Consider the following 14,489-nt stretch of genomic DNA (forward strand, 5'->3'; position numbering starts at 1 on the left):
GAAAAACACTTCCAAAAGGAAATTTGCCGTCTGGTATTTTCGTTCAAACCCAAGAATCTGGCTGGATGGACAGTGAGCTAATTAAAGACTGGGTGAAGTGTGTTTGGCAACGTTGCCCAGGAGCTTTATTGCAGAAGAAGTGCTAGTTTGTGCTCAACAGTTATCGCGGGCATTACTATAGACGCTGAATAGGAATTGATAAGTAAAGAAAAAACTGATCTGGGCTGACCTCTTTGCTACAGCCATTGGATGTTTGTGCAAACTGGCCTTTCAAAGCTGCATTGAAACAACTCTACACCGAGTGGATGGTGTCTGCCGGCGATCACACACTGACACTAATTGGATGAGTGAAACGACATGAAGTGGAACTTCTTTGCAAAATGATAAAGACTGTATGGGTTCGCATCTCCAATGACCTTGGTGAAGAAAAATTTCAAGTAATGTGGAATTTCAAATTCGTTGGATGGGTAGTGAGGATGACTATGTATGGGAAGGTGACAGAGATCAAAGTTGCGACGGTGGTAGGTCTGATGACGTTGAATCAAGACTGATTTGTACATTGAACTAGTTTTATTTTTCATTGTGATGTTTTTAGTGTTTTTATTACTTGTGAAGTATTTTTAATTAGCAATTTTGTGACACGTGCAGAAATTAAACAAAATTGGTAAGTAAACATGTGGGGCTTTTTTTTCTTTTTTTCTTCTTCCAAATTTTGATATTAGAAATTCAGGTGTGGGGTCAGTGGTGGGTGGCATTCGGGATTATACAGTAATGTTCATCACAAACAAATCTCTCCTGTAAAGCTATAAATATAGTGTCTTTGCTCATCTACGATCTCGAACAGCAAGTATGCCTTTTGTGCGTCAGAGAGGTCAATCTAACCCGACTGCAAGATTATCTTGAGATTTATGTATCACACATGAAATGTAGTCGTTCCTTAAAAAGTGATCACACCCTAGCAGTCCAGAAGATAATAGTTTTCTAACTTTCCTGTCATTCACTGAGAATGTAAATCTAAGCATAAAGGGCTGATTGCAGAAATGATGACTAATTGTAAGATTTAGACAAAACTTACTTAAAGAACGTCTTGGGTTACGCATGATCACATAAGCAAGGTTTAGTTCGTGTTTAGCAAGACATTGCTTAAATATCAATATTATATGTTTCATATTGTCCATATTGATGATTCCTTAATTCGGTCCATATTTCAAAGGAGGGGATGTTCCATCTGATCATTACAAGATTTGAAGTTCAATGGAATATAATATATTTTATATTTAAAATACTAGTACTAGTTTCGACCCTTTAATTGGGCCATCCTCTGCTAGAAATGTAAATTCTTAATTCTAATTTCTTAAATACTTTCTTTGATGTAAAAATTGTTAAAAAATTATTTTAAAATATCACAGTTGTCTGTAAAAATTCACTTTGGTTGTTAAAATTATCTTGTGTGCACCAGCTGTAGTGAACTGTCCTTCACAAATAGTATGAAAATTTGTGCTTAAACTGTGTAGAAATATAGTATATACAGTGCTGTGGAACTTAGCTTAATGCAAGTGTAGTTCGTCACATTATAATATGAATACAAAACTCAAGAATACAAACCTCCGCTTTACCCTTACACAAAACAAACCAACAACACGCACATTTTCAACTGAGGAAAGGGCACGAAGATCGGAGCGTCTGAAGAAGTACTGGGAGGACCGCAAAGCCCGAACAATCCCTTCAAAGAGACCTGAACGACGGACTGACTAAAGTGATCCTATGTGGTCATAAAAGAAGAAGAAGAAGAAGAAGAAGAAGAAGAATATGAAGTTGACCTGGGGGAACATCCTTGGTTGTTATGTAGATACTTGTAAAATAGAAAACTGTTGCAGGTTAAGGAATTGTCGGTATGTATATCTATTACAAGTCTGGATTGGAGTGAATGGGTGGTTGTCTGAAAAGAAAGAAATCTAAAGTTGAAGAATGCTGAGTCAAATAGAAACCACGTTTGTGCAGAGGACAAGGAAAGAGAATGTGTTATGCGAGAAAACGTGTTATTGAATACACAAATAAAAACTATCCAACAGTATATGTAAAAATTTGATGTGTTTTTATTTTTTCTTGACACGCGTGCATGTATATGTACACGGGTACTGTGAAAGATATAGGATATCTACCGTTTCTAAAGATGAGATTATTAAAAGGCGTGAAAAAGATGAGAAATCAAATATGACGTGAATCGGGACTTCGAATTTTCGACGTCCTAAGTGAGAAATTGTTTTAGTGAGGAATGCACTAACGAAGTTTCAGTGTATTTTATTGCGACTGGTTAAATTCCGGAAAGGCTATTCCTATGTAAATTTATAGAGAAAAGGTTATAATTTTTCTACTGGCGCTTGAAATATGTTTTCGTGATGCATATGAGGTTAAGTTAGGTTAGGTGACACTGTTTGAATATGAAAACCGAAACGTTTGCCACAGAAGCCACTGAAGTGGTACCACTCCAATTTCATACGCTAAAAATTTCATTATGATCTGTATTGTTAGGTAAAATGGGTCCACCTATTCAATACCACACTAATAAAACATGTAACTATATTCGGTCAAAAATCAGTTACATTGTCATATGGGACCGGTTTCAGCCCCTTGGGCCATCGTCAGCCATAAAAAAAATTTTTAAATTGACACAACTAAAAGCCTGTAGGGAAATTGGAATTATTAATTGAATAAAATTAGCTTTAGAATAAATAAAATTATAAATCAATTTTTTTGCATTAACGATATGTTAAGTACAGTATTTCATGAAAGAAAGACATTCTGTAATTGTAAGTATGTTCAGTCTTCAGCCCTAAGGCTAGTTGGATCTTCAACAGCTCTGCCATCAGCTGTCATAGATGGCCTAGGCATCACTGAAGAGGTGTACTAGGGAAATGAGGAGTAGGTAGTTTCCTGTTCCTTTCCTCACTTAGCCAGAAGTTGCTATTACATATCAGTCTGCCAAGCTCACTGAAATAAACGCACCAGTCGACCCTATGAGCAACATTTTCCACCATTTATAGCAGGGACTGGCTGCAGAAGGAATGGCATTACTAGCATCGCTCATACCTCAGTCACTTTCATATTGTCAAAGCCAAGGATAATACAGATCAATTAAAGAAACAAAATTGCTGTAGCCCATACCAGAATGGTAATTCTAAATTCCCATAGAGGGAATCAGATATTTTTCCACCAATAGAGCATATCAAAAATCAGATCAAAAATTAGATGTATGGCTTTTCAGGCGTTTGCTCTATTAACCAGCATTTCGTCTTAGGTCTGACACTAGACTCGTCAGAGTGGGATGTGTCAGACCCTACCCACTGATGCTGGAAGACTTGAAATAAATATTTGTGCAATAATATCTTCAGGGTGAATGTCAATAACCTGAAGATTATATTAATGATCAATAACATTTACTTCCAGCTCAAATCAGTTGCTAGTAATGATAATTGTTTACTAAGAAACACAATGAAAGGAAGAATAAATCATTAAAATCAAAATTAATCTAGAATGAAAAGGTGAGCATCAACTTTATAAAAAACACCGTCAGCTATCATATTGTTCAACAACCATTTCATAAAAAAAAGGCTGATGACAATTGCCCACCTAAGAAACCGTGACCACGCCCACTTCGCAACAACCAGCTGAGCGCAGTGAAGGTAGAATACACAAAGTCCAGTAGAAAATCACAACATTGCAGACAAACACAAGAGAGAACAAACAAAGAGAGTCGAGCATATCATCTTATTATTTAGTTTAAAAAGGGATATAAATACTTACTCTCCTTCAGATGGTTAATAAATAACATGAATTGAAAATTATTAAACGGGATGTATTCCCTTTGAACAAATTAGTTTAAAACAAATACCATTGCAGGTGACCCATTTTACGTGTACTTAGGCCTTAACTAGGCCGTGGCTTGAAATCGAGGGATATCATCTAAAGCTTCTTTTATGTTTCCATTAATACTTTGTAACAGTAGTAAAATAATCATTTTGAGTCAGTAACAGGTTTTCCACCTAACTGAAAGATAAGGGGTAAATAAAATATTACATAAATGGATAAACAACCATAAAAAGGTTATGGGAGAAAATCCCAAACAAGAAGTAGCTAGGTCACTCAAGAAATTAAATTCATAACTGAATTAATTATAGTTGTGAGAGAATTACTCCATTTAAATATGAAAATTCCTAAATGAAGTCATTTACAAATTTGAACAACTATTAAAGAAAAAAAATATAAAAGACAAATAAATATTACAGTTATACACAAAGATTCATTTGGAGTAACGGCGCTTCAGTCTCCATGTCGGCAAATTTTTAAAGAATTTAAAGTAGGCTATACATATTATCTTGAAGGATAGTCCACAATTACGATGAAATTTATCACAGGATGATTCGCAAGGTTATTACAATGTAGACTTACCCTATTTAGGATATCCAAAACTTAAAATTTCATACTTCTCCAAGACATTCTGGATTACAAACTTGGCTCACCGAGCTTGATAGCTGCAGTCGCTTAAGTGTGGCCAGTATCCAGTAATCGGGAGATAGTGGGTTCGGGCCCCACTGTCGGCAGCCCTGAAGATGGTTTTTCCGTGGTTTCCCATTTTCACACCAGGCAAATGCTGGGGCTGTACCTTAATTAAAGCCACGGCCGCTTCCAACTTCTAGGCCTTTCCTATCCCATCGTCGCCATAAGACCAGACTCAAAACAATCAACTTCCAACGGAGAGTCTGGTCGCTACAAACAAGAATTAAGTATGTTAATACTTCCTCTGATCAAATTGCCAAACTGCAGCAGCAAGCCTCATCAAATCTAGAAGCCATTTTCCAACGAACCCAAGACTTCACTTCTAGATTATCATGGCTAATCACGCATAATGCAAAATTACAGTCTTTTTAAATAACATTATTTAGAGAGCACAATTCTTAACTAAAATTCTCAATACTGAAATGTTACTGTATTCTAGAAACCAACGCACTTCAGAAACTATGGCTCCTATATATTAACATCCAATATTTATATTTATGACTCAAATTTTAATGCCAAATTATAGTTGAATCAATTTTATTTTAACATTGCAAACAATTTTTAGCCAAATTTTCAAATTGTAAAAACTGTGTTTTGGACGTCAATGTGTTTTAGAATTAAGAGTTACTCCATTTTAACATTGCAAATCATATTGTCATAATTTTTAATGTGTATATTATTCTTGTGTTTTAAATATTATCATCACTGAAATTAGATTTACATTCTATGTAATGAAATTTGTAATAACAATCCAAATGTGACAAACCTTGAGGCAATTGTATAGGCTGATGATGCTTGTGAATAAAAGCGAAACATGTCCCGGTAAATTAGTGTTGTAACATTACAACTTAGCAACACAAACTGTAATTTGTATTGAAGAGTTGGATCAAAATAACCAACGAATTGTTAGTATATCAAATATAGCTACTCATTGTCGGGCTCTTGACTTGCTGTATTGAAAGATGATGGTCTTCAGATTTTGTATCTGCTCGGTACAGGACCTTGATGCTCTGAACCCTGCTTGATATTCTCCTAACTCTTTATCCAACTGTCTTGTTACATGGCATTACAGAAGCTTGGAAAATATCTTATAGGTAACAGCAAGGAGTAATATTCCTCTGTAGTTACTGGGATCTGTTTTGCTTCCCTTCTTGTGGATTGGATGGATAATGGCTGATGTCCAATCATCTGGGAGCCTCTCACTAGTCCATATGTCCAGAATTACTTTATGTATGCTCCTGAAGGTTTGTTCTCCAGCATGTTTTAGCATTTCTGTTACTATCCCGTCTTCCCCAGAAGCTTTATTATTCTTGAGTAGTTTAGTTATATCTCTGACTTCTTCATAGGTTGGAGGAGGGATAAGCCTAGTATTAGGGTTAGTTAGTTCTGTAACTTGGAAATGTTCAGTAGGTTCTTCTGCATTTAAGAGTCCTTTGAAGTAGTTAGCTAGGGTCTTGGTACAATCGCTGTCATTAAGACACAGGGATCCATCTGGTCTCTGGAGATGTAAGGCAGGGGAAGCGAATTGGGTTGTTTGTTGCTTGAGGCCCTTGTATAGATCTCGAGAGTTGTTCCTTGTTGTGCTTTCTCTTGGCCCCTCTTATGATGCTCGACGTAGTTTTCCTTTGTGCAATAAAGGCTTGTAAATTAGCTTCGTTCTTATGTACATTCCATTTGATCCACGCTAGCCGCCTAGCTTCTATAGCTTTATCACATTTGCTGGACCACCACGGATGTTTGTTCCCTTTAGGTCTATTGGGGATTGTTTCCTGAGCTGCTACTGTTATTTATTTATTTATTTATTTATTTATTTATTTATTTATTTATTTATTTATTTATTTATTTATTTATTTATTTATTTATTTATTTATTTATTTATTTATTTATTTATTTATTTATTTATTTATTTATTTATTTATTTATTTATTTATTTATTTATTTATTTATTTATTTACTTGAAATATCACACATGTAGTACTGACTTCAGTTAAACATATGGTTACATTAGATGTTAAAAATGTTCGCCGTTGGCTGCTAGACACATAGCAGAACGATGAGCGTTCGCCGCAACTACGTTGGTCAACATTGCAATGGAGATCACTAGACCACTACACATGCCACTGTGATCTCATGGTGAGGAGCCTCCAGCGTGTGCGGCTTACATTGATAGACTTGATCTTTCGCAGTTTCGCACAAGTAAAAGTCCATAGGGGTAAGATCTGGCGGCTGTGGGGGGAACTCATTGGACCCTCTTCTTCGAATCCAACGTCCCTGCAGATTGTCATCCAGGGAAGTTCTTACTGCTACATGGTAGTGTGGTGGCACTCAGTCTTGTTGGTAGAAGACCTCACACTTAGCTCCATAAAGCACGTGTACAGATAGTAAAATTAATGTGGATAACATTTCCAAGAACACTTCTTCTATGACAGTACCATCAAAGAAAAAGGGTCCTGCTAGGCTCCTAGATGATAGTCCACACCAGACATTAACTCCTGGTAGATTGACCGCCTTGTCCACATGAACATGCAGATATTCCGGTGCCCAGTGGACACAGTTACGTCGATTCGCTGTTCCATTAAGCTCCTATCCCATCGTCACCATAACACCTATTGTGTCGGTGCGATATAAAGCAAATTCTAAAAAAAAAGAAGAAAAAAAGTCCTTGAGAAGCATAATTTCAACAACAGGTTCCATTGATGAGGAAATTACTAACAGGATCCAAACTATAGAATTGTTGTAGACCCAGTATGAAACCAGAAGGTACTTCTGAAATGAAAGCAAGCCATATAGCCCAATTTTGACCTGTGGCTGTTTAGACATGGAGCATGAAAAAGAAAGATGAAAGAGGATGCGAACAGCTAAGGTACGATTTGTCAGATCTTTAGTCTGAATGATGAGATGAAATAAAATTCAGCATTAAAATATTGGCTCAAGTTGACAGACTGCTGTTTAAAAATGACTGTACATAGACTTGTGTTTTAGTATAGCCACATGTGAAGAATGGACTCTCACATAATAGTTGTACGAACCGCCTCTGAAAGGCCAAAGATTTGATGGGTGACAATCGAGAGCTATTGGGACAAGACTGAAACAGAAAGGAAGAACAGGGGCACGAGAACAGAAGTTAGTGGAGGGGCTTCATTCATCAACCCACTGGATAGATGGAATGCCACGGGATGTTTATTTCAGAAGTATCGTTGATCTCCACAATTTTGCATGTAAATGTAGCTATTCTGGCTTTCTTTTCTTTTTTGTGACTTGAATGTACTGTAGTTTATCTCTAGGGTTTCCATGGTCACACGAGCTGCCTCTGTGGATCCGTGGTAGAGTGTCGGCCTCCGGATACCAAGATAGCGGGTTCAAACCCGGCAGAGGTAGTCGGATTTTTGAAGGGCGGAAAAAAGTCCATTCAACACTCCATGTCGTACGATGTCGGCATGTAAAAGATCTCTGGTGATACATTTGGTATTTACCCGACAAAATTAATTAAATGTCAGCCATAGACGCCCAAGAGAGATCCGGTTTACTCTGTCTGCCATCTAGCGGACCTAGAGTAAAACGGAACGTCGAAATTGACGAGCAGACAGCCAGATGGCGTCAAATCGAAATGTCTGCACATGGTAGCTGAGGCCATATTATTATTATTATTATTATTATTATTATTATTATTATTATTATTATTATTATTATTATTATTATTATTATTATTATTATGGTCACACCAACCTAAATTTTGGAATATTTCTAATGTGGGCTCTGGTACACTTCACAGAAACCTATTCCCAAATAATAAGTTATGTTGAATAGACCAGACATTGCAGCAACTCGGAATATCCATTATCATGGAAGAGCTGAAAAGAAAAAGAAACAATCAAGTTTGTTTTGTTCCAATCTTGTGTATATATAAAATAAGAGTTTTGTCTGTACATTAATCAGAATTTAAAAAGGATGGTATTTCTGTATCAGTCGTGTCCACAGTAACAAGGAAATGCCCTTTTTTAATTTTCCGTAATTTCTGTCTGTCTGCATGTATGTACACGCAACACGAGAAAACGACTGAAGAGAACTTAATGAAAATCGGTATGTAAAGTCGATGAATAAGTCGCTATAATCCATGCTATAAATAACTGTATTCACGCTGAGTGAAATGGTAGTTTAGGGGAAGGCCTAAAATGTAATTCTCAAATATTTGTTATTGGTTGTCGTATCTTAATGTAAATCAGTATTCAAAGTCGGAAAATGTGTCGCTGTAATTTAGGCCATAAATAATTGTTTTCACGCTGAGTGAAATGGTAGTTAAGGGAAAGGCCTAAAATTTAATTCCCAAATATTTGTTATTAGTGGGCATATCTTAACAAAAGTCGGTAGGCGAAGTCGGGGAATAACTCGCTACAATTTAGGCCATAAATAATTGTATTCAGGCTGAGGAAAATGGTAGTTTAGGGGAAGGCCTAAAATTTAGTTCTGAAATATTTATGTTATTAGTGGTCCTATCTTAATGAAAATCGGTATAAAAATTTGGGGGGAAAGTCACTATAATCTAGGCCATAAATAATTTTATTCATGCTGAGTGAAATGGTATCTTAGGGGAAGGCCTAAAATTTAATTCTCAAAAATTTGTGTTATTAGTGTTCGTATCGGTATAAATACTACATAACTAAAGTTATATAGTATTAAATTTCCGATCATTTGTGTCTTATACATTGTTACTGTACCGGTTATTATCACAGAGATATTCATGAATTTGGATTTTTCTTACCAAGTCCATATCAGCACTGAGTCACGAGAAAATGGATCAACAGAATTTAATGACAAGCGGTCTGTAACGTCGGAGAATGAGGAACTACAGTCTATGCTATAAATAATTTTATAAGACGCCTTAATATCATAAAGTCGAAAGAAAACTAAATGTAAAGGCCTACAATATAGAAAGTTCATAAAATTGATCAACAATAACATTACATTGACCATTGTTTGTTGTGATGTGCTTTGTGTCTTCTGTTGCCATTCTTCTCCGATAGATAGGATACTGCTGCGTACCGAGTATATTTTTAAAATTTACCTTACGTTGCACCGACACAGATAGGTCTTATAGCAACAATGGGATAGGAAAGGGATAGGAGTGTGAAGGAAGCGGCCTTGGCCTTAATTAAGGTACAGCCAAGCATGTGTCTGGTGCGAAAATGGAATACCATATTCAGGGCTGCCGACAGTGGGGTTCGAAACCGCTATTTCCTGGGTGCAAGCTCTCAGCTGAGCACCCCTAACCACACGGCCAACTCTCCCGGTCGCGCCGAGTGTAACAGCCTGCCTGAATATTGACGGGAAGTAGCTGGGAGTTAGATAAATTTCTTCTTTAGCATGCCATTCCTCTGGTTCATAAATTTTCTGACCGAGCTCGATAGCTGCAGTCGCTTAAGTGTGGCCAGTATCCAGTATTCGGGAGATAGTAGGTTCGAACCCCACTGTCGGCAGCCCTGAAAATTGTTTTCCGTGGTTTCCCATTTTCACACCAGGGAAATGCTGGGGCTGTACCTTAATTAAGGCCACGGCCGCTTCCTTCCCACTCCTAGCCCTTCGGTATCCCTTCGTTGCCGTAAGACCTATCTGTGTCAGTGCGACGTAAAGCAACTAGCCAAAAAAAAAATCTGGTAGTACTGGTACGTAACACACTGGTTCATCAAAGCATTCGAGCTATTCAACCCCTATTCTGAGGCACTGATTGGAATGAGCAGAGTGCATATTTAAGGGAATAAAGGCAGAGGAGTGTTTACGGCTGTCTGTGGCCTGGTCATTCCAGTTGCGGAACTTTGGACTGTTAGATCTGTACTGTAGTACCGTTGCCTACGAAATACACAAGGCCAGGAAATACAGCACACTAGACTCGTCCTCGAGATACTTCCGGCAAGTGCCGCTAGAGTTCTCTTTACTGTTCTGTCTCGCCTGCTCATTACAACACGTTTGACTGGGCGAGTTGGCAGTGTGCGTAGAGGCGTGCGGCTGTGAGCTTGCATCCGGGAGATAGTAGGTTCGAATCCCACTATCGGTAGCCCTGAAGATGGTTTTCCGTGGTTTCCCATTTTCACACCAGGCAAATGCTGGGGCTGTACCTTAATTAAGGCCACGGCCGCTTCCAACTCCTAGGCCTTTCCTATCCCATTGTCGCTATAAGACCTATCTGTGTCGGTGCGACATAAAGCCCCTAGCAAAAAAAAAAAACACGTTCGAATATGAAAAACTATAAAAATTCATTAAAACTAGTAATTTCAGAAGGCAGCAAACAGATATGAGATCAAAGATAGACCAAGAGCAATTGTTTGACTTATTTTCTACAACGTATTTCTTACAATATGCTTAAACGAAATAAGTAATTCACGAAAGAAGCAGAGAAATCTGATAGCGAGTTTGTCATTTCTTACCGATTACTTTAATTGTGCCTCAGAGTATCCGATAAGCGGATCGAGATTGCGGTCATAAATAACTTTGGGTTTAATCGCCCTTTCACCAATTATCAGCGATCCAATCTTTTCCTCCGCACATCTGATATTTTGACATTCATATTGAAGCCGCTGTTTGGTGAGCAATGTTATGCCCGTTATGCAAATATTTAGCGTCGTTTCACCGTATTTCTCTTTTCTATTTCCGTAAAATTAAATTTGTGCTCGCCTCTGTGGTGTAGTGGTTAATGTGATTAGCTGTCCCCCCGGAGGTCCGGGTTCAATTCCCGGCCCTGCCACGAAATTTGAAAAGTGGTACGAGGGCTGGAACGGGGTCCACTCAACCTCGGGAGGTCAACTGAGTAGAGGTGGGTTCGATTCCCACCTCAGCCATCCTCGAAGTGGTTTTCCATGATTTCCCACTTCTCCAGGCAAATGCCAGGATAGTACCTAACTTAAGGCCACAGCCGCTTCCTTCCCTCTTCCCTGCCTGTACTTTCCAATCTTCCCATCCCTCCACAAGGCTCCTGTTCAGCATAGCAGGTGAGGCTGCCTGGGCGAGATACTGGTCATCCTCTCCAGCTGTATCCCTCGATCCAAAGTCTGGTGCTCCAGGACACTACCCTTGAGCGGTAGAGGTGGGATCCCTCGTTGAGTTTGAGGGGAAAACCGACCCTAGAGGGTAAACGGATGAAGAAGAAGAAAATTAAATTCGTTCTAACAGGAATAAAGCTCCTAAATGACCAAATTTAGCATGCTTTTCAATTTAGTTTGCTTTTTGGTCAAGTTCAGATACCATAAAACTTTTTTCTGATTTCATTACCCCTATCCTACTTCTCAATTTTTAGATTATTTTCTGTAATCTGGTATTTAATTTTCTTATCCGTATATATATTTTTTTTAACAGAGATCCTTGTAGACTTTCCTTGATACAGAAACAAGACTTGTACTCCTTTTTTGTTTGTGGCTGACGTATGAAGATAGGGTATGTTCATCGTTATTTGAATCGGAACTTTTACTAAATTTTGATGACAATATATCATTTTTGGGAGCTGTTCGCTTCCTGCTTTTGACATTTTCCTGTTTGTGAACAGGATATACAATGAAAACAGAAGGAAATTTGATTGATATGCTTACACTGAAATCTGTTTTATGAGAAGAATTGCTAGGTACCTAAAGAGATCCTACTATATCACTTTGCCTAGAAATAGTTTGCTTCCATTTCTCCCTTAAACCGCACTCAGAAGGGAAACTGTGGAATGTCAATTTTCATGCTTTTTAGTGTCGTCCGAAATAGAGAGGTACACAACAGTGCACCTTCTTCTCAACCTCACAGACACTCACCGACAGAAACAATTTTCACAATAAATTGCACAAAATCAACACAGCATCACAATTACTCCGCATATCACAATGTTAAAGTCCGCCAAGAACAGAACGGAAACCTGACATCTAGCGGCCAAACCATGAACACAGTCGGGTTGCTTTTTCAGCGACAAATTACTAGCTATGTCCCGGCCTTGTATATCTCGTAGGCAACGGTAGTACTGAACGGAAAATTCTAAATTCCCATGGAGGGAATTAGATATTTTTCACCAATAGAGCATGTCAAAAACATATCAGATGTAAGGCTTTTCAGGCGTTTGCTCTATTAACCAGCGTTTCGTCTTAGGTCTGACACTAGACTCATTGGAGTGGGATGTGTCAGACCCCACCCACTGAAGCTGGGGTGTATGCAGGTGAACTTATCAGAAGCCCTTATAAGAGGCACAGTCTGATAACTGCATAAGGGAGATAAATCTCCACAATGAAATTTTTGCCCGCCTAGCAATTCCGAATGGAAAATTCTAAATTCCCATGGAGGGAATTAGATATTTTTCACCAATAGAGCATGTCAAAAATGTCAAAAACATATCAGATGTAAGGCTTTTCCCTCCATGGGAATTTAGAATTTTCCATTCGGAGTTGCTAGGCAGGCAATAATTCCATTGTGGAGATTTATCTCCCATATGCATTTATCAGACTGTGCCTCTTATAAGGGATTCTGATAAGTTCCCCTGCATACACCCCAGCGTCAGTGGGTGGGGTCTGACGCATCCCACTCTGATGAGTCTAGTGTCAGACCTAAGACGAAATGCTGGTTAATAGAGCAAACGCCTGAAAAGCCTTACATCTAATATGTTTTTGACACTGTAGTACTGTTCATTAAAAGTGAAAAAATGTGCGTTTTTTCATTTGATCGAATATTTTATATGAAAACATTGCTTTTAATTGCTACTTTCCTACTGATGTTTTTGTAATGACTTATGTTGACTTCAGTTAGGAAAACAACAAAGTCAGTCTTTCTGAAAATCCCGTAGCAAAGCACGGGTACACATTGTAACTCTTTTTGAGTAAAACAATTATTGACTAGGTTGAACTTTTTGTAACTGATAACTGTCAATATGGATCTTAATGTTGTAATGATTTATATCAATATTGTTCATGTATTTTTGAAGATTAAGTAGTTATTTGCTTATGAAGTATAGTACTGTAGTTTTTTATTGTGTGGTTTGTTTGCTCTATTTACGTTGAGTTATGTTCTTTTATTTTACAGCTCGAAGGAAATCATAGCTCCACTTTATCGGAAGTGTGAGAAAATTGTGGAAACATCACAGCATTGTGCTAAGAAATGTGAAGATGAAGATGACTTCATGAACGAACAGCTGTCATCCTCCATTCCAGATATGTTAACACGTATGTCAGTGAGTGGATCTCAAGAGGAGTGTAGGACTGACTTGAATATATCATTTAGATGATAAATACTAATTCAGACCTCAGTTTGAGGCTTTAAAATATGTAAATATCACATAATTTATTTGATAAAAATAAAGGTTAGTGCCAGGATGCTGTTTATCTTAATTACCTGAGAATGCAAATTTTAAATTCATCTTCCAGCCTTATATAGCACATTCCTATAAATAGAATTCTGTAGCTTACTTGGTGTAGAACCTGGAAGAAATATGGCATACTGTTCTTCTTATTTTTAAGCTTTGATGATCAGTTTACTTTGAAATGTTTTTTATCTTGCCAGGTTCTTAACCCATGTTAAATTATTGGCCGTTGTGCATCTCTTCTGATCTTCAGTCTAATGGCAAGTTGGTCATTCTTCCATTATTGAGGGTTAGTCTCTCTTCAATGGCAAAAAGCAGAAAGGTGATTCAAGAAGTGATAAAAGGAAGATACTAAAGCAAAGATATATAGTCCAGTTCACTACTATTTTTATACATAAAATTTATCAAAACTATGAGGAACTGTATGTTGATAAGATAGCAGATGTTTGTCCAGGCCTGCATCAGATTATGCAAGAGCAACTGTCAGTCCTTAGTAATACTTATAACTTGACTTATTAAATAACACTTTGAAGACGATGTCACCCCATGTGGGGTGATGGCCCCTCATACAAAATATAGTATGTCACCCCTCAACTTTAGGCTGTCGCACAAAACTAGCACT

At 37.7% G+C, this 14,489-nt stretch overlaps 1 protein-coding gene across 2 annotated transcripts in view; it reads left to right on the forward strand.

Annotated features, from left to right (window-relative positions):
* Positions 1-13,880, forward strand: part of Tif-IA (RNA polymerase I-specific transcription initiation factor RRN3 homolog Tif-IA) — a 164,954-nt gene extending 151,074 nt beyond the window's left edge. For both annotated transcript variants that reach the window (XM_067137780.2, XM_067137781.2), the window contains exon 10: positions 13,591-13,880. In XM_067137780.2, the coding sequence (XP_066993881.2) occupies positions 13,591-13,792 (202 nt within the window). In that variant the 3' untranslated portion in view covers positions 13,793-13,880. The remainder of the gene's footprint in view (positions 1-13,590) is intronic.
* Positions 13,881-14,489: the final 609 nt, after the last annotated feature.

Source organism: Anabrus simplex, chromosome 1 (assembly GCF_040414725.1).
Source record: "Anabrus simplex isolate iqAnaSimp1 chromosome 1, ASM4041472v1, whole genome shotgun sequence".
NCBI lineage: Eukaryota > Metazoa > Arthropoda > Insecta > Orthoptera > Tettigoniidae > Anabrus > Anabrus simplex.